Source organism: Symsagittifera roscoffensis, chromosome 6 (genome assembly GCF_963678635.1).
Source record: "Symsagittifera roscoffensis chromosome 6, txSymRosc1.1, whole genome shotgun sequence".
Classification (NCBI taxonomy): domain Eukaryota; kingdom Metazoa; phylum Xenacoelomorpha; order Acoela; family Convolutidae; genus Symsagittifera; species Symsagittifera roscoffensis.
This window is the reverse complement of record NC_087067.1, coordinates 39105915-39133537: the sequence shown is the minus strand read 5'-3', so window position 1 is coordinate 39133537 and position 27623 is coordinate 39105915. Positions and strand designations below refer to the sequence as shown.

At 34.6% G+C, this 27623-nt stretch overlaps 2 protein-coding genes across 2 annotated transcripts; both read right to left on the bottom strand.

Annotated features, from left to right (window-relative positions):
- Window positions 1-1682: 1682 nt before the first annotated feature.
- On the bottom strand, window positions 1683-3277 carry LOC134848158 (transient receptor potential cation channel trpm-like). The gene is made up of 3 exons (XM_063865517.1): window positions 3176-3277; window positions 2523-2767; window positions 1683-2091 (listed from the first exon to the last, which is right to left on the bottom strand). The coding sequence occupies exons 1-3, from the start codon at window positions 3245-3247 to the stop codon at window positions 1683-1685; spliced, it is 726 nt and encodes a 241-aa protein (XP_063721587.1). The 5' UTR covers window positions 3248-3277.
- A 324-nt stretch (window positions 3278-3601) lies between these two features.
- LOC134848731 (uncharacterized) lies at window positions 3602-27594 on the bottom strand. Its single transcript, XM_063866243.1, has 13 exons — window positions 27471-27594; window positions 22764-23151; window positions 22222-22516; window positions 21413-21674; window positions 20816-21016; window positions 17477-17864; window positions 16893-17187; window positions 16344-16483; window positions 15545-15871; window positions 12744-13046; window positions 9508-9732; window positions 4498-5198; window positions 3602-3817 (listed from the first exon to the last, which is right to left on the bottom strand). The coding sequence occupies exons 1-13, from the start codon at window positions 27474-27476 to the stop codon at window positions 3602-3604; spliced, it is 3747 nt and encodes a 1248-aa protein (XP_063722313.1). The 5' UTR covers window positions 27477-27594.
- Between the last annotated feature and the right edge of the window lie 29 nt (window positions 27595-27623).

Here is a 27623-nt window from a genome sequence, read left to right as displayed (position 1 = left end):
AAATCTTGCCTCTTAATTTGAATGGTCAAATATTTTTAGTTTCCGAGATAAGACTTTTTTTTCAATTTTTTTTTTCGGGAAACTTAGGTTTAAAAAATTTTGGATTCCTAACCCTATAGTAGGGTGCTCTCTGGGACTCTCAGTGGTTGCAAATCTGGCCTCCAAAATGAGAGTTAGAAAAAATTTAAAGTTTGTAATTGGGTGCAGTCAGAGTACTCTAAAAGTTTGCAGATGTTGTTTCCACAATATATGCGGTTTTTCATGAGTTGTCGAAAAATTTCGAAGCACCGAAGGTGCGTTAAACGCTAGTTTTCTGTGATAGTGAAATATATATAAACTCACTGAAAATTGTTCTTCATTGCTCCGACCAATCTCGAAGAGTGGGGCGAAATTACGGTGTTGTGTCCTTTTTAAATTTTTTTCCAGCCAATTTTGACTACCTCAATGAAAGCTCATGAAGGGGGGGGGGGGGGGGGAAGAGTTTGGTTGGGTGACTTTCAGTCGTGATTTGGATTCTAGAAAGCTTGAAAAAAATTCTCGAGGTTGAAAATCGAAAGTGCGCTACAAACTGTAAGTAAGGCATAGTTTAGTTAGTAGAAGTATAATTAGTTATCATTCGATTGAGGCCTCTGTCTGCCCTACTTTGTAAACTAAAGCAAATAATAAATTTTCTCACGAAACGATGAACTTCAACAACTTCATTTGTCATGCATGTATGTATTGGTTATTTATTTAAATGTCTACATGAAAAAAACCAGAGTGTGCATTTAGACTTAGCTCCAATCGCGAAAAGAAATTTGGTGTCTCAAAAATAATTGAACCAATTTGGACGTATTATAGCTCACGACTTCTCAGCACCACCTACCCCCCTTCCCCCCCCCCTCACACACACACACATTTCAAATTTTTCTTTGATTCGCTAAATCTGTAAATTAAAGTATACTGGTACTTTTCTAAGACCTTGACATGGAAATTTTCTAATTTTTATAGCGAAAATAGTTGTGAATAACTTTCACCGCCGAATATGCTTTTTTTGACAACAGAATTAAAAGAAAAGTTATTGAAAATAGGGTTTGACATCTTTTCTAAAAAGCAACAAGACGTTTCAAAACAACTGTTGTTGTTGTAAATCACTGTTTAATGGCTGAATTGCGTATTTGTCTAACAGTATTGAAGAGGAAATTGAAATTAAAGTTTGATGTATTTTCCATTGAAAACCATTACGACGTGTTTTCCATTGAAAAACCATTACGAGGTGTTCAAAACCATCACTTTCCTGTCAGAAACTAGCAATCAAAAAAGCAAAATTTGTAGTATAATCGTTGCCGCTAATTGAAAACGCTGAATCCAAGTCTTGCGACCGCTAATTAGCGGTGGCAGAAGCACTTTTTTGAGAATTATATACCCTTAGCTATATTTTTTATAGGGTCTTGGAAATGCACTTTGAAAATTTGTTTGCCTTTTTTCTAATTTTTGAGCCTATTGCAAAGAGAAGGCTTCTGAATTTTGCTGAAATTGCCATTTTTCAAGATGTAGTGTTGGGCAAAAAACCTACAGAAAGGCACCATTTGGAAAGCCGCTTGCTCAATACGAGCTTCAGATACTGGAAGTGATCGCTAAGCTTAAGAAAAGAGAAAAGAATAATCTACTTCGATAACTAAAATATAAAGGAACAGCAATTATTATTTTTGGCTACTAAACTTCTGTTCCCTAAATTTACAAAAACGCTTATCTATTTGCCTCTCGACAGCTTGAAACACTATTTTCAAGTCGGCTAATCTGCCTTGCTGCTCGTCGATACTTTTCAAAGCGCAGCTCACTGTTTCGCCAATATTGAGTCTACTCTCAATATTCGCTATCATCTTGTTCGAACTTTGATTCTCAAAGTACCGAATGACCTGAAGCTCTTCAAGCCGAAAATCGTTAGTTCTTTTCAAGTTGATGGGGGCATCGGAGGAATCGAGTTTGTTGATTAAATGAACCAGGAGCTTGTAAATAAGTTCGAAGAGTAGCAGCGGAACTGGCAGTGTAGTTTTAGAAGAGTATTCCTTTATCAGCATAAGAAACTCTGTTTTAAATTCGCGGTCCGAACTGAAACCAAAGCTAAGTTTAAATGAAATGACGTTTTGGGAGAAAAAATTTCGGAATGTTCTTAAACATTCCCACATCAGGTAAACCTGTCCGATGATGCTGTCATCATTTTTGCATAAATTTTACAATTGCCTCAAGATATAGCTATTCGTAATTGGTTTTTTACCCCAATTTTATCTGCCTTTGTCAATTCATTATTTTGGAATGTCTGTTGAAAAAAGCGAACATATAGTTGAGTAAGTGGGTAGGGCGACAATTCGTAACAAGGCTCTGGCAAGTAGCGAACGCTTGCTCCACTGCGCTTACATTCGGCACGAAAGGAACAGTGCGCGGTAATCAATGTTTAAATTTGCTGCTTTTGTTACTCACGAATTGTCGCCTGTTCCGAATTATCGCCTCATGAAGTAATTTAAATCACGCGAATTACTTACTGCATGAACACATTGTTAAAAATCTCTGAGAAAATTGCCACCAGAAGATTCAGCATGAGTGCATTCCCAAGGAGGAAGAACACGACGTAAACTACCATGTAGTAAACGATGAAGTTCTCGTCGCTCGCGTTGGATCCCACTGTTCGCAGGAAGTTCTCCCCCGTGAACATGAAGAATGGTCGGAGCCATAGCCACTGGATCCCAGAGGAATAGTCGTCCTTGTAGCCATATACATCCATGAGACTCTAAAATAGGGGCAGATATAGAAGTTCCTATATAGGGTCGCAAAACAAACAGTCATAACAGTTTTCATGCGAAACATCACTTGGTCTTTGTTAACATCAGTCGACACGAGTTTGAAAGAGTCGACCTAGAAAAAATTGTCAGCAAGCCTTGACCTCATTTCGCTCATAATTGCTAGTTGCTGTTTACTGGAAAGCGTCTGTCACTGTAAACTTGGGAGATACTTTCGATTCGGGCATTCTTTTAACAATGAATATATAGCTTTGGACATATTCAAAATAGTACAAATATTTCCTTTGTTTGAATTCTTTTTTATTGCAGCATTTGCTAACTTTTAAAAAACTTGTAATTTCCCCTTTTCTAATTTAGCATGAGATTTAACCAGTTTTGACAATTTATTTTGTACTAACTTGCATGAAAATACCGGCTGCGATGCTTATAGTGCTGAAAATGAGCATGAAGCCCAGAGCCTCGTGCATCATTTTCCGCAGCAGAATCCAGAGTGGTCCCAATTTACGACTTTTTTTTTTTTTTTTTTTTATTAGCCCCCGGCCTGCTCAGTGCAGGACCAACCGTGGGGGAGGGGGAGATGTCATCCATTTTGCCGCAGCCGGTCCCACCTTGAGGAGGCGGATGACACTGGGACCCCTCCAGCCGTGACCGAAGCGTGATTCGGGCATTCTTTTAACAATGAATATATAGCTTTGGACATATTCAAAATAGTACAAATATTTCCTTTGTTTGAATTCCTTTTTACTGCAGCATTTGCTAACTTTTAAAAAAGTTGTAATTTCCCCTTTTCTAATTTAGCATGAGATTTAACCAGTTTTGACAATTTATTTTGTACTAACTTGCATGAAAATACCGGCTGCGATGCTTATAGTGCTGAAAATGAGCATGAAGCCCAGAGCCTCGTGCATCATTTTCCGCAGCAGAATCCAGAGTGGTCCCAATTTACGACTGCACCTGTAGAAAGAGAGCAGTCTGATCCAGACGAAGAAGCCGCTGATGGCATACATCGAAGTGCCATATCCAGCGTGCATCGTCAGCACCTAATGTGAAAGCATAGATTTTTGGCCTCATTTTCACCATTTTCTGCATATTTCAAAAGGGGGGGAGGCTTTAGCAGAAAATGGAAATTGTTTTTCTATGTCATTAAAACTGATTTCGAATTTTTTGATGTTTGTGTCAGATGATGTAATTCTTTTGATTGCTAAATGTTAGCACGTGAAGTAATTGGAAGTGCGCAAAATATTATCATTTGCAGGTTTTCGTTCATAACATTTTGAAACAATTTGATTCGAAACTAAATAAGGTTATTGGGTTACGAGACATGTTTTTCCGAAGCAAGTAGTTAATAATTTTTTTTTAAAACCTTGAGGGGAAAAACGACAGACGATTTGTTCGATCCTCACAAAAATTTGGTAATTTGCCCTCTGATCATAAAATCTATAATTTTAGTTTTAAGAAATTCCGACTGCTTTTCCTTTTCAATTTTTTTCAGCTAACTTATTAGGCTATGTTTTTGTTGCATCGTAAGCACCGGTGAATATTTTCGACAGTTTCTTCCTGTAACAGTCAGTTCTCTTCATGAATGCTTTCCGAGTTTAACTGATTTAACCGATGTTTTACTTATTGCTAATTTAAAAACGCAGTTTTGCTTGATTTTTGATTGAATTTGTCATTTTTTGTTAAACAGTTATCGATAAACAAACACATGCTAAAAACTAACCGATGTTGATAGGTGTCTTATGACGTAGCCAAAGCATCCAAAAAGCGATGATATGACCTGGATGTAGCTCCACTCGCAGCGCAGCCAAACTTCAAGTTTCATAGCAAAAGGGCCTTTGAACTGGATTAGCAATACCAGAGCTTCCAAGAGGTAACAAAGATTGAATACGAAAAGAAAGTGCTCGGATTTTGACAGAGGAACTTCCCTGCATTTTCGAACGAGGAACCAAGAGTAAAATAATAGAAATAATACAAAGAATAAAAAATGTAGCGTGAACTTAATCGCTGGTGTTGAGTATACTACTTTAAGACAATCAATTATTGATAAGTTTTTGTCTTTTTGAGTAGTTCCAGGTGGCATGGTGACATAATGTGTAACTTTATCCCCATCTTTATCACAATTCGTTTCGAATCCGTTTTCGGCGAAACCTATTTTTTTGCAGCTGAAACTCTGATTGTTAATTTGGCTTTTTCTGATGTCAGCGACAGCGCAAAAAGGAAAAATGATAACCAATATTAAATGAAAGTACGAATATTTTAGACCTGATTTCCAAGCCTCGCTCGAGCACGTTTGAACAGCAGCATGCGAAATAAAATCTTTGGCCCGAGTAAAAATTGCTATGTCGAAAATGGAAACTCCAATAGTTGATGATATTTTCTTCAGAATAAGATCTTTTGTAAATCGCTCGTTGAAATTCCAAACTAAAACAAATTTTTTGAAACGAAAACAAAATTTTTACTTGCAAATAAAACAGGGGGCTTTTGATTTTGAATTGATTTATAACAAAAAAAAGAGAACCAAAGGAAAAAAACTAAGCAACAATGTGAAAACTTTTCAGTTTGGGAAAAATATATGAGCATGCAATCAAACCGGCAGTTTTCAAATACATGAAGTTTTCAAAAGATCCTTTTTCCAAACTAATTATCTTTTTTCAACACTTTATTGAGTTTGATAATGAGACAAGGTATGCATAATGTATACGTTATTGGTTGAGTAGTACTAACTTACGGCCAAATTAACACTGATTTAAACTACACAAAATGTGTCCTTTTTGAATTATGGTATCTAAAGATTTGCGTTGTTCATGAAAAGCTCGATCTATATTGTTGTCTTTTCAATCTATATTATTTACTTGTGATTACGCTTCGATCCTGTACTTTGCTTATGAAATGTGAGATCGTTTGAGTTGATATGGAATTTTTTGGCAAGGCCAATTGGTTCATGGGATCTTTTGGTATAGAACCTTTTGTCATGGGAGATTTTTGCGTAGGTTAATTTCTTACACACTATTTGAATCTTTTATCATGTTTTTTTGAATAGCAGCTTAAACTTTTTTTAAATATTAACGAGTCAATTTTTTAACACATTTAGTTCAAAGTGAAATGGTCAAAAAAAATTTGCGGTATGACTTTGATAAAATTTCACACCAAATTTTGGTGTACGTTTCAGGTAAGTTAAGTTGAGTAGCTTATAATGAAAATTGGGCTGGCTCAGCTTATTTTTGGCGACCCATTTTATCAAAAACAAAACAAATTTTTGTTACTGGTAAAGTCGCTTGTCAAAAATAAGCAATAATACTCAGTATGAAGTTGTTTATTATTGTCATTTTTTTATTCAGGAGCAATTTAAAGAAATCAAACTTTATTTAAGCAACAAAAGTTTCATAGAACAAAAAACAACGGATTAATCCGCTGAAATTATTTGTATAGTTTTTTAGTGTTTGATTAATTATCATTCGTTTTTATAACAAACAAGTGGTTTCCGATTATTTTAGAATTAAACACCCAAACATCAAAGAAAATTTGTCCAAAAATTTATCGTGATACAACTTTCTTAAAATCTAAAATACAGATATAAAAGCTTAATCAAACACTTATGAACAAATTACACTATAATGACGCTTTAGACCCATCAAAAGGCATTGATGATTTATTTGCGGAATTTCAATCAACGTTTAGCAGTGTATTAGACAAATACGCACCACTGAAAACCACAAAGACACAAGAGCGGAAATCTAGATCTTTTTCGCTGTCGAATCGTATTAAACACCTAATCGCAAAACGAAACAGGCTTCATAGAACATGGTGTAACAATAAATCTGAAGTTGGTGCCAGGTTGCGTTTTGAAATTGTCCGGAAGAAATGTGAAATTGAGATTAAGAAATGTAAAAAGCATTATTACTATGATAAGTTTAGTAAGTGTATTGGTGACTCAAGACAGATATATACAATTTTAAATAATTTAAGGGGAATTACAAATACATCAAAAAAAATTGTTTCGATCAATTATTCCATTAGCGGAAATTGTATCACCGATGAATCGGCAATTGCAAATGAATTTATTGCTCATTTCTCTTCGATTGGCATAAATCTGGCGAAAAACATACCAAACCAGGGAATCACACAATCGTTTGATACACCTAACTTTTGCATGTTCAATTTCCCTGTTACGGAAAGTGAAGTTCACATTATCATTTCTAACCTACAAAATAAAGCTTCATCTGGCGTAGATGGAATCAGTAATCTTGTTTTGAAAGCAAGCCCATTTGCGATTTTACCCATATTAAGGCAACTCATTGCAGTTTCTTTTAAATCTGGCCATTTTCCTATCTGTCTAGCTAGGGCTGTTGTCTATCCATTATATAAGGAAGGTTCTAAACTTGATGTTACAAATTACAGACCAATATCCCTTCTTGTCACCTGGAGCAAGGTTTTTGAGCGAGTAATGTACAACAGAGTATATAATTACTTGGAAACGAATTCGTTAATATACATTAAACAATTTGGTTTTCGCAAAAATCACAGCACAGTCGATGCAATTGCGGAAGTAACAGAAAAACTTCGTTTAGATATGAGCAGGTCGCAAAAATATACAGCTTTTCTTGATTTAAAAAAAGCTTTTGATACACTGGATCATCAGATACTATTTCAAAAGTTGCAAATGTATGGGATAGATGGAAAAGATTTAAGTTGGTTCATAAGCTATCTGAAACATCGAAAACAAGTAGTAGAAATAGGTACAACAAAGTCAACGTGGATAGACTTAAAGTGCGGCGTCCCTCAAGGGTCAATACTAGGACCACTTTTGTTTCTGATATATATTAATTACCTTCCCCAAGTCTGCCAATATAGTGAAGTTTTCCTGTTTGCCGATAATACTAACATAACTGCTTTAAATTGCTCTGTTGAAAATTTCAACAAAGACTTAGAAGCTGTAGGCAAGTGGTTAATAATAAATAAATTATCCCTGAATATAGATAAAACTGTTCAAGTCTACGTCTTTTCAAATAGTGCTTCCAACCAAAACATTTATATAAATAAATTACCTTTAAAAAATGCTTCATCTTGCAAATACCTTGGAATTATTTTGGATGCTAAATTATCTTTCAATTCTCATATTGATTTAGTTCGAACTAAGCTTAGAAAACAATGTGGAATTATTTCAAAAATGCGTCATTATGTTCCCAGAGGTACCATACTAAAATACTATGCCTCTAATATTAAACCAATTTTACAATACGGCATTTTAGTGTACGGTTGTACCAGCTACACAAATCGTTTGCCCCTTTTGATGATACAAAAAAAATTATTCGCCTAATTTACTTCCACGAATTACATGTGTATGAACTTCTAAAATTTGTTTTGAGATCTGTCTCCGGACTTCATTCTGAAGAATTTCTAAATGAACTTTTTAAATTTGAAATACCAACGTATAGGACTAGGAGGGCTAATTCAGAGTTGATGAAAATTCCTAAATTAAAAACCAAAATGCAGAGAATGTCGATAAGTTACAGGGGAACGAAACTTTACAATTTACTTAAACAGAACTTTTTAATGCCCAATGAATTCACTAATTTTTCACAGGCAAATATTCAAAGCGTGGCTCACCGAATTAGAGATCTGTTCATTCTAAGTAACAAAGAACTCATCAAATTTATCTTTTGCCAGAATTAAATTGAATTATTCCTAAAAGATATATATTTTTTGCATATGATGGATAGATGGAAAATAGATTTAATTTTAGGAATTATTAAAATACCATTGCTGCTTCACTGACCCGAGATTTTTTTTGACGTAATCCCCGAAAAACCTAGTACGACGGACTCCTTGTGAGTTTATATTACTGAATAAAAGTCTCGGAAAAGTGGCGCATCCATTAAGAATTTAAAAAAAAAACATGGGCCGAAATGGCCCGCTTGAGGGGGAACCTATGCCCAATTTTTTCGTTTTTCCTAAAAATCACTTAGAAATTTCATATTCATGCCCAAGGCTTAAAATGAAAGGAAAAAACTTGTATTTTTTTAGGTAAATATTATAATCAGTTCATTAACATTTGCAACTGTTTTTAAATAAACTAAGTTATGTTGTGTGTTACTTAAAACGGAGATAAATCATGCCATTTCTGAGTAGGCCTTTAGACCCTCTAATGTATGATTTTATATTTCACCTTTTTTTGTTCGTTCTATTTTTGCAAATATGTAGAATTTATGCACTAGATTTCATAATAATTTGAAACCCAACTAACTACATCATTCATGTTTCTAATATTTTTTGGGGCAGCATTTAGTATCCCTTATGGGATCGTTAGCTGTCCCCTCTTTGATACTGATGTATTTATGCGCAATATGATATGAATTTTCTAGTAACATTGAGAATTTAATTCTTTCTTTCTTTTCTTTAGCTCTGAAGGACGTCTCGATTTTGCCCATACCAGAGTTTTTGATTCCACTACTTAATTTTTGCATCCGATCGGTTGCTTTATTTTTTAAAGATATAGAATTATTCTCAGAAGACTATTTTTTCCTTGTTTCATTACGAAATGAAAGTCTTTAGTCGTTTCAATTCAGTATTATCATCTGAATTCTATGTATCAGTGATTGTGCACATGATTGTTTTAGTCTAAACCTAAACCTTTCGAAACAAAAAATATTTCAGCTTTTTTAGTTTTGATCAGATGGCGTGCTTTTACTGTCGTAGATTTCTTAAAATAATAAGAGTGAAATTTGGGTACCTTGATCCAATAGTTCAATCGCAAACGTCTCGAACGTAAATTTCAGTTCAGCAAACTTCTTAAGTTGAACACTCTCGTTTTCAGGAACGTAACTGGAGCAGGTGTCACACAGTGAAATGGCTATTAATGCAAGGGCCAGTTGATGCTGGCTCATCTTCCAGAGAAGTGTGGACAAGCGTAAACTGCAACTGAATATGGACCACCAGAAAAGCTCAACCGCTGCTTCTAAAATACCATAACGTAATTTGAACTAAAAGATCATCCATTTGGCAAAATTATGCTGAAAAGTTAGCCGAAACAATTTGAACTGTAACAGTGTCAAAATGAAGCCACCTTGAAGATAAATTACTATTTCAGTGGTTTATTTGAGTTAATGATTATAAAGACTTTTATTAATGTTTTGTTATGTTTGCTGGTTCGATTTGCAGTACCGGAGCTAGCTTTGAAAATATCGAACTTCTGGATGAAATAAGCTAGTTAAACGCTTTCCAAATATTTAATATTAGAAGCGTTTTTGCCTTGAAAAAAAGAAATTAGGTCTTCGAACGCATTGGTTGCGCGAACCGATTGTTTCTTGTCAAAAAAGTTTTTCTTGACGCATGTTTTCTCGATAACTTCAGGAAACGCAGACTCGACATCTGAGATGGTAAGGAAGCTCAAAATCGGAACCTAGATTTTGCTTTACTCTTCCTTAAAACAGTGTGTGATATTCGAAAAAATGTTGGACACCGGATTTGTCAGATGTCACTCAAAATGTATAAACTGGTTTGAGTAAGCAGAGAAATTACGCCGTTTTGTTTAGGCTAGGAGCGGGACAATCTGTCCCAGGGGCGGATTTAGGGGGGGCGGACGCCCCCCCTCCCTCAGGGATTCGACCCCCTGCCCACCCAAAGGGTCCCCCCTTTGATACTTTTTCAGAAATCCATTTTTGGCCGACCGACTCTAAAATTTTTCTAAAGGCGCCTTCGGCGGCAATATATACTAACTTTGAGGGGGAGCGCGCGCCAAAAAAACGCAATTCTTTTCTCAAAATTTTTCAAAAAATGCCCAAAAACGGCTTTTTTTACTGTTTTTTCAACAAAAATTTGCCTGCAACGCAGAAAATTTAGCCAAAATAGGGGCAAAACAGTGCTTTGGGAGAGCTCGAAAAATCAATTTGGTCGACCTAAAAATAAAAAAGGTCATCAAAATTTTCGAATTTTTTTTGAAAATCCCCCCCCCCCTCGAGAAAATCCTAGATCCGCCCCCTGATCTGTCCACAATATTGCTAGAAACTTCATACTACATAAGATTTTTTCTAGTCTCTTCGCAAGTTTTTTGATCATCAATTCGTTCCATATATCCATGAGCGCCTCTGTATAGATAAAAACGACCCTTGGGGAAAACAATTTTTTTTTGTAATCTTACGAATAGGACTACAAAATTAGGCTGTTTGAACAATTGGCGCTCTTTGGATAAATCATCCCGCTCGAAATCATCATCATATTTTTTATTAACTTCATTAAAAAAATAAAAGTTCCACCTTTTGCTAGAGCGCGCCTGAGAAAGAGCGAAATATTCTCCTTATTGTGAAGTTTTTTTAAATATGTTCCTTAAAAGTTATTGATAAGACGCAATAGAAGTGAACTAGTAAAGTATAAGAGTTCAAAGATTTGAAAACTAATTTATATTGATTTATTTATAGAGAAATGGTGCATAGATTAACCAATCCAGTCTACGTAAGATAGTACCTAATAGAAAGTTCTCAGCGGCGCTTCAACAGCTTGAATTTTTGTCTGCGCTTGCTCAAGTTGGTGCTTTTTTAATGAGAAGTTTTCTATGTTGTTAGATTATTGCATAACTTGTAACAAATTGATTCACTAAAACAAACTTTAAGTAGTTAAATTTTTGTTTTCTAATCTATGATGTAATCACAACCAAATTGTAGCTGAAATGCAGCTGGTCCCTAAGTACAAAAACAAATCAAAGGCGTAGTAAAAAAAATCCGTGCGCATAGTAGAGTGGCTGGAAATAGAAGCATGGGTTGAATACATTTTTCAATAATTTACTGATGCGATGAATAAGTTCTGACTGTTTGCTTTCTGATTTCATAAAGATTTAATTTACACCAGGTACCCAGATTTGCAATTTAATTTACACCAGGTACCCAGATTTGCCATATAAGCTTTTCGGTTGCAACTGGGTTAGTTTTATGTCAAGTCCTAGTCATATGAAATAAAAATAACTATTCAACTGCAAATTATATTTGAGAGCCTAAATTTTGTAAGCAAGTTGATCATTTTTGTTCCGACCGTTGAAAAAAGGTTAGAACTTTGTATTCGGGTGTATCCTAGTTTTATTTTTTTTGCCGTAATTTTTTATAGGAATGCGTTGAGTGATATATCATATAAAAGTTCTTTCTTTTGTTTTTTGAACGGATGCTTAACTTTTTCAGAAATATGTCCCAGTGTCGAGAAAAACTGGTCTGAAGTTTCCGAGATCTAGTAATTTTTGTAGCGAACACCGTGATAGAGTAACGCTCGATATTAATGTAAATTTACTTTTTTAGAATTAGGATTTTTAAAAAACATGTCTTTAATTCAAAAAAACTAGTTTTGGATAACCATTCAGCGTTTGTTTGGCAAAATAAAACGTCTTTGTAAAAAATTGTGTGCAAAATATCAGAAAAAAAATTAAATAATTTTTTTTTCTATTTGTTTTATTTTTTTTGTTATTCTTTTTATGAAAAAAAGATAGATGTCAATCACGCCTAATTGACTTTTTGTCTATGCGATCGTTTAGTTTTTGAATCACATAACCCAATAAAAACGAAACTTTTTCTAAGAAAAAAAAACGTTTATTGTTTTTTAACTTGGTCGGAACATTCTGTGCTACTTGCACAGCAACCGGCTACTCTTGTTTTCATCTTGCACGCTGAAGATCGAGTAGGAAATTTCAGAAATTAACAGATGTTTATTGCAGAAATATTCAAGTACTATCCAGAATGAGAGCATAATTGCCGAAAAATGATCCATGGGTACAGAAGCATAGTCGGTTTGTGAAAAAGTGAATCATTCAATAGTGCACTTAAATTTTCAGTGATAATATTAAAAAGAATGAGCAGTGTTTTTATCGAGTCAATTCATGCATGAAAAATTAAGTTAAATGGTTCGAAACAAATCACCTTTTTCAGGGTTCTTCAAAAAAAAAGAAAAATTACAAATGGGCTTACATTAGAGAAACAGCTTTTATCTGACCTTGAGAAGAATTTTGGCAACTTGCGCTCAAGGAATCCAGGCAGAAGAATTCATAAGCAGTAGAACTTGTGAAGATTGCGTCATATGCATCGGAGAGACAAAATTTTCCATTTCGCACCATTAAATTCATTAAATACGGCTCCTTCAGAATCGAAAATTTATAGAGCTCGTGTAATTCCCGGGTTGTTATGTATTTTCGCAAGTCCAGGTCAAGAGCCAGAAATAGTTCGAAGAAATCGGTTTGCTCCTCAACAAGAGCTTTTCGGCAAAGTGATCGAATGTTGCTTCTCAAGTTTAAATCACCTAAAAATCATACTTCTAGTGATGTCGTGTATTTCCATTATTCAGCCATCATTTGAAATCATTTAATTAAGACAGTTATTATATTATGTGTTATGTCCCGGGAAAAAACCCCGAGCAATTAATTATTTCTTATGACTAATTTGGGAAACATTTTTTATATCAATTTTTTTTTTTGTAAAACTTGTATAGCTTCAATGATCTTGAATTGTTCTCAAAATACTCGTCAAACTAGCAATTCATTATTTCAGAAGAAAAAATGAAAGCATGAAAAAAGAAAGAAATGAAACATTTTCTACATTTTCTAAATAATTGAAAAAATGTAAATAATTGCATGTACGTGAACTATCTAAAATATTAAAAATATTGCCTAAAAATTTAAGAAAGTTGGAACCGCAAGCAAATAAGTTATCAATCTTAACATCAGCAAGAAGGAAATTGAAAATTCTTGGAGTTATGTAGCACGAATATCAAAATTTAAAAAGTCTTCATGTAAAAAAACGTTAACAAATAGCATTCGAAGGTTTTTAGTATTCTAGTAAAAAAAAATTGAACATAGATATAAAGAAAAAATAAAAATCAGGGACAAAATTCATGCAATGAATGATTAAATAAGTTTACAGATTAAAAGATCTATTGGATAATATTTTCTGTGGTTCGTTTCGGTCATAATGTTCATTTTCAAAAACTATATTGCGAGCTCCTAAAACCACCAACAATATTTTTGATATTATTCTTAGTTTTACCAATTAACTATAATCACCCGGTTTGACCAAAAATGCTATTCATACAATTCTCATATAGAAAAAAAATGCTACTCATACACATTTCAGGCAATTCCATAAGTACATAAAATTGCTTGAAAGGTCTATGATTAGTGCTTTTCATTTCTGGAAATTGCTAGCACTTTTCCAAAAACCGAAAAGTTTTATTTTTTTTCTAAAATCAATTTCTCAAATTTTTTGGGATATGTTCGCAACGAGCTTAAGCGGCAAAAACCATGGTTTACTCAAAAGTAGAGTCACCAAATGTTTAACCGTCTTGCAATCACAATGCATTGGAAACTACCTGAATCGTCTAACAGTTGTCTTACACAAATGATATACTGAAATTATCTAACTTTTAAATGTTGGCAATAGTAGTCAAAGATGTTCTTCTTTAAAATTTGAATTTTACATTAGTCAAAATTTGATCATTGATCAAGGTATAAACAAACATGCCATACAAAATAAATAGGAGGTTTGAGCATTTTTGAAGATAAACTATCCTGAAAAACGGGAAAAAAATCCAGTTTTTGTGTATCCAGGAAAATGTTTGTTTGAATTTTTTTTTGGAAAATTTTTTAGGAAAATGTTTGTTTGATTACAAAATTCGTTTCGGGGCCGTTTCAAAATAACTTGGAAAATCTTTTGTTGCCATCAAAAATGCTAGTCATACAATTTCGATGACACCGTTTGAGCAAAATGTATGAAATTTTTATGATTCGTCTTTTTTCATATACTTAGTGTTAGCAATTGTATGATTCACATTTTCGGTCTACAAAGGTCAACCCGTTTAACCAGATGGAATTGAGATGATGAAAAAAATGATCTACAAAAACATGACTTGACAGGCATCGGGCCTAACTGATGACCTTCCGAGTAAATCAATTTGGGGGTATTCTTATGATGGAGGGACTCAATGATAGAAAACTCTCAATCAATCAGAGTTGTTCGATATTGGCTAAAAAAAACTTGCGCAAATCGAAGTCATTATTAACAGAAAATGATATATAGCAAAACATCAAAATTTTCAGTACAATTTTAGCAGATATACAAAAAACTTTTTTGTTTTTCTTTTTTAAAAAAAAATCGGTTTCAGGGTTTTTTTTCTAAAAATTGCCTTGGGTTTTGCAAAAAGTGAAAATTTATTTATCTGCTTATTTTGTAATTGGTCAATGTTAAAATTAAAAGCCTGGATTTATTCGCATTTTTGAGATTTTTTCGCAATTTCTCTCAGGTTTTTGAACACTCTATTCTGATGGGCTAAAAATAACTGAAAATAAATTTTCAATATCCAATCCCGCCATCATGAGCGACGTCACCGCCAATTTCAAGTCAAAGTAAATTCCGAGATCAATTTGTTTTTTTTTTGATGACCTCTTTGATCATTTTTATCAATTGTTTGAACCAACTGAACATCCTCCCCTCCCAACCACTCCCCCACTCCAACAATTTGGGGTAGGATGTTAATGGGGTTCAAAGTGGGAGTTTTCAGCCAATCAGAATCGAGCGTGTTACAAGCAGCACTTAGCGACTTAAATCGAAATAAATGCTGGGGTGGAGATTTTAGCTTGGTCTATCTCGGAGGGGGGATTTAGTTGCTTTACATCATCCCAGATTTTTTCTGATTATATTAAATTTGATTAAATGATGCAGTTTGCCGTTTGTGAAGTGAAATCACGTCACAGATTCTTTCCACACTTTGAAAAGGCCTTAAAAGAAAATTTAAATCTAATTTACCTTGTGAGAAGAGGGTGTCTTTAATTATTGCATCACATTTATGCCATTTTAGCCCCAAGAACACATGGTCTAAGTCACGCACAGCTCGCCCTTTCAGAAGCGACTTGAAAATACATTGGTCTAGTTTTTCTCCCACTGCTGGTTTGTCCAGTCTATAAATCGTCACTAGTTCCGAGAGGCGAATACAAGTTGAAATGTTTCGCACGTGAGTAACTGCATCCATGTAGTCTTCCGAGAAGAGGTCTCGCTCGCCTCTCGGTTTGTTGATCATGTCTCGGATTCGCTTGATCACGACATGCTTTTGATACCCGAGGAGACTGTGCGATCCTGTATTACGTCACCGCAGGCTCTTTTTTGTTGTTTCTTTTTTTTCTATAGCAACTTATAAAATTTCACAGTTTATATTCATTGTTATTTTTGCATGTACTATATAAGTATATTCGGTTTAGATATAAAATTTTTAACAATTAAAAAAGGTATTTTTTGTAGTTTAATGTGATTTATTAGCAAAAATTTAGCTATACGAATTGAAAAGTTTTGTAAAAACTATAACAATTGAAAAAAGTCTTCTTAAGTTTTCTCTAGCCGTAGCATCCACAAAAAATAATTCCTGGACTTTCCCTTAGCATTGAGAGAAAAAATAGTGTTTTGGTTACTCCCTTTAGAATTTTTTTTACCTGCGTTTCAATTAAATTCAAAACGTATGGTTCTAAAACGGGCCTTCCTCTTGTCATCCGGAGCACCTCGATTACGATGTCCGCCATTCCTCCGGATCCTTGACATAGTACAACAGGGATACCGTTGACGAGGGAGTTGGCGATATGATCTAGGGTTCCAACATCTCCTCCTAGGACCAGCAACGTCTGCGGAGCGGATTTGAATTTCTTGTGATGAGATAAATCAGGGTTGGGATTTGTTAATATATTCTCGACTCCAATTCTGTAAATATTAATTTAGCATATAAAACATTTTTGTTCAAACGGATTTTAATTGTCTCGTTGATCAAATTTTGATTGAATTTCTATCATAAATAATTGCCTTAGTATCATAATGTAATTAATTACCCAAAAACCGCTTTATCATTGATCTAATCTGAGGGTGGGATTTGAATGTGGCGGGTTGTTTCCAAGCAAGATTGAAGAGGTTTTTGGGTGATTTTTGGTCGTTTTTCGGGAAATTTCAGACGGTTTGTGGCAATTTCCTAGCAAACTTGAGGCTGTTCTAGTGTATTTTTTGGGTAAAATCATGGCTCTTTCCCTTCTGAACAAATATTATGATGTACAATTTTGCAGGTGGGGAAAGGAAAAAGAACCGAAATCACTTCAGCTCTGTTAAACGTTTGCTTTACCTTAGTTGCAATTCCTGATGTAGTTTTCCTTTCACGCCGCCCTGAACTGCGATGAAATTACTGAACAGAGGGTTCAAGGTCATCGATAGTCTTTGGTTAGGTTCATCCCAATCTGGTTTGCGTTTCTTCACAAAGTAGGAAAAAACAGCTTCTGAGTTGAATCTTTCCATGGAATATTCGGATCCAAAGTAGAGCCTGTTGGCTGCGTGATTAGACTCGAAACAGTCCCAGTTCACTATTCCGATCACGTGTAGCTGTTTCGAGCTGACACCCATCCACGATTGAAGCTGCAAATCTGAAAAATTGAGTCTCGGCGATTTTTTGGTATTTCGTACATTTTGCGTACCGAGCAGTAGTGAAAACAATTGAAAACCAGCCTAAAAACTATAATTTTGGCTGACAATTTGAAAGCTAGCCTAAAAACTATATTTCTGTAATTATTACAACAATATAACTTGAAAATGGATTTTAAAGGATGGATAATCAACGTTTTTTTTCTTTTTTTTTTGCTGTTTCTTCTTCTTTCTCTCAAATTCTACGAAATTTTTATTTTTGGCTTTTAAATTGCAGTTCGGAAAAGTCACCTTTCAGACTTTCGGTTACAAGTTTGTCAACTCCATGCAGGCTACCGCCTCCGATCACCCACACATTACTGCTAGACACCGCTTTACTGAAATCCCACTTGAATATCTGGAACTGATCCGGAGTAACTGGGCTTTGGTGTACAGTTCCGATCACTGACACTATGAAATCTGGAACCGGTGTTTTCCAATTTTCCACCAAAACTCGTACCGGCATGCCAGGGTTGGTACTGTTAGCAATTATCATCAAGTCGGCTGTTTTGTCGATCCCTGTTGGTTCTTCCACTAATCGGATTTTGAGAGTTTCGTCCGAATATGCTTCGTTCTTCAAGTGAAACTCTGCCTTCCATTTCAAACTCGCTTTGGCCCAATATTCTAATGGAGCCAAAACCTAAAAAGCGCAATTCGTCTAATAATTAAAAATTTTACAACTCTGTAAATCATCTAGGTGCTGCAAACTTAATCTAACAAAAACAAGTACACTCAACTTACCGACAAGTCATTGTCAATTAAAAATGGTAAATTTGTTAATAAGCAATTCTATTGAGTTGCCTATCGATTTTGTAGCTGTTTTTTTTTTCACAATGATTCGAACAAAGATCTAGCACAGCTTAGCTGAATAATTGAGGTATTTTCTAAAGTCTGAGAAAAGTATTACTTTTTTTACCGTTTGCAGTTGTCTATTCTCCAAAACCATTTACGAATCTTGAGATTTTGCTGATTCTTTATTAACTAAGGGATAAAATTTCGTCACAATTTTTTCCTTCTCCAAAAAAATTTTGAAATGTGCGGTAATTAATCCTATAAAACCAAAAGTGCCAATGCAAATTTAGAAATTCTTTCTGAAATGTAAAGAAACTCGTGGGGGTATCGGCAGTCTCCTTTAAAACTCCTTGCTATATCGGATTGGTAAGTTAGTTAATTAAATTTTTCCTTGAATCGACCGAATTTCTACACTTAACTTACCAATCCGATATAGCAATGACTTGTTTGCTATTCTTATATCAAAAAACTAGTGTTGCAACAATAGTTCGAATGTTCGAACGTTCATTCGCGAGATTGACGTTCGAATGCTAATTTCATCATTCGAATATAGATTGTTCCAGAATGAAGTTGTCATGTGAGTGTGAGTATTTGCAATTCACGCATGCTGCTCTGTAATTGGTTCAAAAAAGATCAAAATCGCATCGGCTTTTATTTAATTCAGTTCAAAATGATTGAAGTGAATTATAGCTGCTGCTAACCATGTGTGATAATTGGAATTTGTTTACTACGTGACTCGAAATTGAATATTTCAATCATTTTTTTGCGAAGGATCCAGTTTTTTGTGAAAAAAGTGCTGCTCAGAAATTTTGGGAAGTTCAACATTCGACTGAACGTTCGAATGTTCGTGTCAAACGTTCGAACTCTTAATTTCAGCATTTGTTGCAACACTACAAAAAACATACCTAAAAACATTCGAAGAAACCATCTCGCTAATTTTATTCGTTGCATAAAAATGTCGATTCTGGAATCAACCTCATTCCTTTTTTGTAACTATGAAAGCCTCTATTTTATATATGAATTATGAGAAATATTTTGTTAAAAGTTAAATTGCGATGAAGTTTTACTTTAAGAGTTGTGTAGTAGATTGAGAGAAGTGGCTCTGATTGTGATGAATTTATGCTTCTTCATTCTTAAAGAGAGATAGCCAGAGGGTCTAGGACGACACGCCGACGGGACTTGAAGCCGAAGGGACTAAGGGTCGGAGTTTCAACTTTATAAGCACCTCAAATCACTATTTTTCATCTGTAAAAAGTAGCTTTTCAAAAACCGTCTTGCAATTACAATGCATTGGAAACTACCTGAATCGTCTAACAGTTGTCTTACACAAATGATATACTGAAATTATCTAACTTTTAAATGTTGGCAATAGTAGTCAAAGATGTTCTTCTTTAAAATTTGAATTTTACATTAGTCAAAATTTGATCATTGATCAAGGTATAAACAAACATGCCATACAAAATAAATAGGAGTTTTAAGCATTTTTGAAGATAAACTATCCTGAAAAACGGGAAAAAAATCCAGTTTTTGTGTATCCAGGAAAATGTTTGAATTTTTTTTGGCAAATTTTTTAGGAAAATGTTTGTTTGATTACGAAATTCGTTTCGGGGCCGTTTCAAAATAACTTGGAAAATCTTTTGTTGCCATCAAAAATGCTAGTCATACAATTTCGATGACACCGTTTTAGAAATTTTTATGATTCGTATTTTTTCATATACTTAGTGTTAGCAATTGTATGATTCACATTTTCGGTCTACAAAGGTCAACCCGTTTAACCAGATGGAATTGAGATGATGAAAAAAATGATCTACAAAAACATGACTTGACAGGCATCGGGCCTAACTGATGACCTTCCGAGTAAATCAATTTGGGGGTATTCTTATGATGGAGGGACTCAATGATAGAAAACTCTCAATCAATCAGAGTTGTTCGATATTGGCTAAAAAAAACTTGCGCAAATCGAAGTCATTATTAACAGAAAATGATATATAGCAAAACATCAAAATTTTCAGTACAACTTTAGCAGATATCCAAAAAAGTTTTTTGTTTTTCTTTTTTAAAAAAAATCGGTTTCAGGGTTTTTTTTCTAAAAATTGCCTTGGGTTTCGCAAAAAGTGAAAATTTATTTATCTGCTTATTTTGTAATTGGTCAATGTTAAATTTAAAAGCCTGGATTTATTCGCATTTTTGAGATTTTTTCGCAATTTCTCTCAGGTTTTTGAACACTCTATTCTGATGGGCTAAAAATAACTGAAAATAAATTTTCAATATCCAATCCCGCCATCATGAGCGACGCCACCGCCAATTTCAAGTCAAAGTAAATCCTGAGATCAATTTGTTTTTTTTTTTGATGACCTCTTTGATCATTTTTATCAATTGTTTGAACCAACTTAACATCCTCCCCTCCCAACCACTCCCCCACTCCAACAATTTGGGGTAGGATGTTAATGGGGTTCAAAGTGGGAGTTTCCAGCCAATCAGAATCGAGCGTGTTACAAGCAGCACTTAGCGACTTAAATCGAAATAAATGCTGGGGTGGAGATTTTAGCTTGGTCTATCTCGGAGGGGGGATTTAGTTGTTTTACATCATCCCAGATTTTTTCTGATTATATTAAATTTGATTAAATGATGCAGTTTGCCGTTTGTGAAGTGAAATCACGTCACAGATTCTTTCCACTCTTTGAAAGGGCTTAAAAGAAAATTTAAATCTAATTTACCTTGTGAGAAGAGGGTGTCTTTAATTATTGCATCACATTTCTGCCATTTTAGCCCCAAGAACACATGGTCTAAGTCACGCACAGCTCGCCCTTTCAGAAGCGACTTGAAAATACATTGGTCCAGTTTTTCTCCCACTGCTGGTTTGTCCAGTCTATAAATCGTCACTAGTTCCGAGAGGCGAATACAAGTTGAAATGTTTCGCACGTGAGTAACTGCATCCATGTAGTCTTCCGAGAAGAGGTCTCGCTCGCCTCTCGGTTTGTTGATCATGTCTCGGATTCGCTTAATCACGACATACTTTTGATACCCGAGGAGACTGTGCGATCCTGTATTACGTCACCGCAGGCTCTTTTTAGTTGTTTCTTTTTTTTCTATAGCAACTTATAAAATTTCACAGTTTAAATTCATTGTTATTTTTGCATGTAATATATAAGTATATTCGGTTTAGATATAAAATTTTTAACAATTAAAAAAGTATCAGGTATTTTTTGTAGTTTAATGTGATTTATGAGCAAAAATTTAGCTATACGAGTTGAAAAGTTTTGTAAAAACTATCACAATTGAAAAAAAATCTTAAGTTTTCTCTAGCCGTAGCATCCACAAAAAATAATTCCTGGACTTTCCCTTAGCATTGAGAGAAATAATAGTGGTTTGGTTACTCCCTTTAGAATTTTTTACCTGCGGTTCAATTAAATTCAAAACTTCTGGTTCTAAAAAGGGCCTTCCTCTTGTCATCCGGAGCACCTCGATTACGATGTCCGCCATTCCTCCGGATCCTTGACATAGTACAACAGGGATACCGTTGACGAGGGAGTTGGCGATATGATCTAGGGTTCCAACATCTCCTCCTAGGACCAGCAACGTCTGCGGAGTGGATTTGAATTTCTTGTGATGAGACAAATCAGGATTGGGATTTGTTAATATATTCTCGACTCCAATTCTGTAAATATTAATTTAGCATATAAAACATTTTTGTTCAAACGGATTTTAATTGTCTCGTTGATCAAATTTTGATTGAATTTCGATCATAAATAATTGCTTTAGTATCATAATGTAATTACCCAAAAACCGCTTTATCATTGATCTAATCTCAGGGTGGGGTTTGAATGTGGCATGTTGTTTCCAAGCAAGATTGGAGAGATTTTTGGGCAATTTTTGGACGTTTATCCGGGAATTATTGAGACAATATGTGGCGTTTTCCAAGTAAACTTGAGGCTGTTTCTAGTGTATTTTTTGGGTAAAATCATGGCTCTTTTTCCTCCCCCTCCCCGCCCCCACCTCAAATGAGCATCAGTTTAATGGTGTAACAAATGGTTTTAAAAATTAAGTATGAAGACCAAATATGTTTGTCATGGCCTAAGTATTCCGTATGGCAATTATTCATAACAATCGGGCCTTGTGAACAAATATTGTAATGTAAAATTTCGCAGGTGGGGGAAAGGAAAAAGAGCCGAAGTCACTTCGACTCTGTTAAACGTTTGCTTCACCTTAGTTGCAATTCCTGATGAAGTTTTCCTTTCACGCCACCCTGAACTGCGATGAAATTACTGAACAGAGGGTTCAAGGTCATCGATAGTCTTTGGTTAGGTTCATCCCAATCTGGTTTGCGTTTCTTCACAAAGTAGGAAAAAACAGCTTCTGAGTTGAACCTTTCCATGGGATATTCGGATCCAAAGTAGAGCCTGTTGGCTGCGTGATTAGACTCGAAACAGTCCCAGTTCACTATTCCGATCACGTGTAGCTGTTTCGAGCTGACACCCATCCACGATTGAAGCTGCAAATCTGAAAAATTGAGTCTCGGCGATTTTTTGGTATTTCGTACATTTTGCGTACCGAGCAGTGATGAAAACAATTGAAAACTAGCCTAAGAATTATATTTCTGTAATTATTACAACAATATAACTTGAAAATGGATTTTAAAGGCTGGATAATCAACGTTTTTTTTTCTTTTTTTTTGCTGTTTCTTCTTTCTCTCAAGTTCTACGAAATTTTTATTTTTGGCTTTTAAATTGCAGTTCGGAAAAGTCACCTTTCAGACTTTCGGTTACAAGTTTGTCAACTCCATGTAGGCTACCGCCTCCGATCACCCACACATTACTGCTAGACACCGCTTTATTGAAATCCCGCTTGAATATCTGGAACTGATCCGGAGTAACTGGGCTTTGGTGTACAGTTCCGATCACTGACACTATGAAATCTGGAACCGGTGTTTTCCAAGTTTCCACCAAAACTCGTACTGGCATGCCAGGGTTGGTACTGTTTGCGATTATCATCAAGTTGGCTGTTTTGTCGATCCCTGTTGGTTCGTCCACTAATCGGATTTTGAGAGTTTCGTCCGAATATGCTTCGTTCTTCAAGTGAAACTCTGCCTTCCATTTCAAACTCGCTTCGGCCCACCGTTCTACTGGAGCCAAAACCTAAAAAGCGCAATTCGTCTAATAATTAAAAATTTTACAACTTTGTAAATCATCTAGGTGCTGCAAACTCAATCTAACAAAAACAAGTACACTCAACTTACCGACAAGTCATTGTCAATTAAAAATGGTAAATTTATTGAGTTGCTTATCGATTTTTTTCGCTGGTTTTTTTTCACAATGATTCGAACAAAGATCTAGCACAGCTTAGCTGAATAATTGAGGTATTTTCTAAAGTGCGGTAATTAATTTTTGAAATGTGCGGTAATTAATCCTATAAAACCAAAAGTGCCAATGCAAATTTAGAAATTCTTTCTGAAGTGTAAACAAACTCGTGGGGGTATCGGCAGTCTCCTTTAAAACTCCTTGCTATATCGGATTGGTAAGTTAGTTAATTAAATTTTTCCTTGAATCGACCGAATTTCTACACTTAACTTACCAATCCGATATAGCAATGATTTGTTTGCTATTTTTATATCAAAAAACTAGTGTTGCAACAATAGTTCGAACGTTCGAACGTTCATTCGCGAGATTGACGTTCGAATGCTAATTTCATCATTCGAATATAGATTGTTCTAGAACTAAGTTGTCATGTGAGTGTAAGTATTTGCAATTCACTCATGCTGCTCTGTAATTGGTTGAAAAAAGATCAAAATCGCATCGGCTTTTATTTAATTCAGTTCAAAATGATTGAAGTGAACCATGTGCGATAATTGGAATTTGTTCACTACGTGACTCGAAATTGATTATTTCAATTATTTTTTTGCGAAGGTTCCAGTTTTTTGTGAAAAAAAATGCTGCTCAGAAATTTTGGGAAGTTCAACATTCGACTGAACGTTCGAATGTTCGTGTCAAACGTTCGAACTCTTTATTTGAGCATTTGTTGCAACACTACAAAAAACATACTTAAAAACATTCGAAGAAACAATCCCGCTAATTTTATTCGTTGCATAAAAATGTCGATTATGGAATCAACCTCATTCCTTTTTTGGAACTATGGAAGCCTCTATTTTATATATGAATTATGAGAAATATTTTGTTAAAAGTTAAATAGCGATGAAATTTTACTGGAAGAGTTGTGTAGTAGATTGAGAGATGTGGCTCTGATTGTGATGAATTTATGCTTCTTCATTCTTAAAGAGAGATAGCCAGAGGGTCTAGGACGACAAGCCGACGGGACTTGAAGCCGAAGTGACTTAGGGTCGGAGTTTCAACTTTATAAGCACCTCAAATCACTAATTTTCATCTGTACAAAGTAGCTTTTCAAAAATTTAGTCAAAGTTTAGTCCATAAAAAGCGTTATTCATGACAATGAGTCACTCAGGATTAGCATCCGTTAATAATATCAGCCGGTTATGGAAATGCACAAACTATAAACAAGAAAATTGCCTTCAACCATGCTTGATTTTTCGACTTTCTTAAACATCATTTTGAGGCTTAACTTTTATTTAAAACGCCAGAACTAATAAGGAAAGATAATGAAAGTGAGAAATTCTTCAAAAATGTTTTCAAATTAATCATATTTCATGAATAATGAGAAAATTTTCGGCTTGAAGTCCCTAATTTTACGATTCCCAACCCTGAACCTTTTACTCGACCAAACAGATATCGCGATTCGACATTGATGTGTGGAACGTCTACTTCCAGACCATTGATGACCTCCTCGGGGCAAAAAGTTCCCCTGAAGGATTCAGCCCTGGCTTCGAGTCTGTCTCGAAATGTCAAACTTTGATATATGGAAATTCGTTAAAGCCTATCAGAGGCAGCAAACCTTGCAATCATTTAGTTTTTATCGAATGCAGCTTGGTTAACTTTTTCTCGGATGCTCAGCCGCTTAACACAGAGAGTTAATTTTTGTTAATTACTTTTGAAGATTCAATAGAATTTTTTAAGTAGTCTTGCTGTTCAATTCGAATATGGGAGATTAAAAAAAAATTCAATTCGAATATGGGAGATTTTAAAAAAAAAGACGAACTTAGTTCACGGCTTTTTGCTGGAATTTTACCCTGGAAAATTTTTTAAAGAAGTATTTTGATCCTAAAACAAACATAGCAAAATTTCATTCTAAAACCACCAATTTAAGTCTTTTGATTGATTTTTTTCAGTGCTAAATATAAATTTTTGCAATTGGCCCTGAGGTTCCTACCTCTGGATGTCCGGTACCAGTCAGATTTATAACTAGATTTTTTGAAGGAAGTTTTGTCAAGTAGTAAATTCATGACCCTGTTACACTTTTCTTTTCCCAATACAAATTTTATGGTGTGTTTTTTTTGATATCTATAGTTTTCAAAGTTAAGTGAGTAGTAAAACTTAGCTTTTGCATGATATGTGACTCGTGATTAAAAACTCTTATGAAACGATGGAAATGCCCATATCCTTCCGCATAGCTATTATTTTTCTTTACAATTCGATTTGTTTTTTTTAAAATTTTTTTTTTAGTTTTTTACCTGAGTATTAATTATCAGTCTTTTTTTAAATTAACCATTTGCTATTTCATACGAGGAAAACTAAATGCAGCAAAGTTTATTTCTCGAATTTTTTGGATGCGAAGTTTTTATCATGTAGTAAGAGATAGAAGCGTAAAAACAAACACTTTCCCGCCGGTCGTACAATATTTAACGCTGCATTGCCTATAAGAAAACCTAGTCGTATAAACCACTTGTCAAAACTGCGTAAAAACAAACGACTAAAATAATAAAATTTGTATATATATTTTATATGATCTGTATATAATCATTAGATAATCTGTAGATAACCTGCATTTAATATTTACAAAATAAATTGCATCGTCTACCGCCTGAACAATAAAAAGTGCAGTGAAAAATTATTTTACGCCTCAAAAACTTAAGTTAATGATTGATGTTGCTCAGAAATGTTAACAAAAAAGAACTCAGGAAAACTGTTGCCAGAGCTATGAATAGCTAAGCCAATTGAGGGGGTTTATTTACCGCAAAAAAATTAAGATTCAGGAGATCCCTTAGAGGGTTTTGCAACCTAAGGTCTTTCGCGACTACAAAAATGCTTTTACACAACACTTTTTCAAATTTCAATTTTTGACATCAACATTTTTAAAACTAATACAAAACTAGAATTAAAGCTTAGAACAATTGGTTTTTGCGGCAAAATATTTGAATAGTTTTGATTTTTTTTTCTAATTTCTTGTTTTTAACATGTTTTTCTATACTCGTATTAGTTGAGGGGAAAACATTAAGGAAATCAGTATATAATATACATATAATGTATATATTTTCTGAATAAACTCTGTATAGAAATTATATAATCTGTTTATAATCTGTGTATAATCTGTATACAATCTATATAAAGTAAGTGCAACATTTGATACAAGAGAAAATTCTTTACTGTGGTTTGATAATGATTTTAAAATGAAGATAAACGCCACAATTTTTTGGCGAAACAAAAAGCGTTGTAATCAGTTATCAAAATTATTTGATGGAAATTTTTATGATTTTTTATTTCTTTGTTTCTAGTTTCTACCTACTTGAAGTCCATTTTGTTAAAGTCCGTTTTGGAGCCACCCCCCTGGGGGATGGGATAAACGTGAAGCGTGAAGGGAGAGATGAGGATAGAGATGGGGGGGGGGGGTATTGGGATGGAAGGATGTGTGTGTTGGGGGTCTGCAATGATGCTTGATAGTTGGGGTGGCATATTAGGGTCTCTGTGGGGAAAATTAACATTAATACAAATAAATTGTTATCAGGCTCACATCTTTGTAGAATAGTTTAGAAAAATTATGTAGAATGGGGTGTGATGGGGGGGGGGGGGTGGTTGGAATGGAGTATGATGGAGGGGAGGACGTGGAAGGGGTATTGGGGCCTTAAGTTGGGGAAAGTCGGTACACGTGGTGATGAACAGGTTCGTTCAGGTTTTAATTTTGCAGAACGCGGTGCAAAAAGAAGAGTAAACATTTCATATTTGCAAAAAATAATCAATTTTTTACGGATTTCATGAACAAAAAAAATCGGCGATTATGTTGTAATAAAAAATGGATTTATAATCGTTAATAATGGATTATAATGGGGATTTTTGAATATTGAAAAAAATAATAGGTTAAAAACAATAATCAAAAAGGGGGATTAATTCGTTACAAAGACGGAAATTTGTATATTTTAACCGATGACATCGTTCAATTGGAAGTTCTTTAGTAGTTACCATAGGAGGGTATCGGGTGGGGGGTAATAAGTAACACGATCCATCTATAGCAAGTGCTATTTTGTCATTTCATGTCAAAAAAAGAATGAAATGATAAATATTATCACCTCCAAATTAAAATGAAAATAAAACGTGACGTAAAAACGCCTTACCTTCATATGCTGGTCTTCAGGGTAACTGCAACCGGCACATGTCTCTGAGTCCTCTTCACTGGGGAAAAATTTGATGCATAAACGCCGGGGCTAACTGGTTATCCGAAAAGAAATTATGGTACGCTTTTTGACTTTTCCGGCTTTTTATAACAG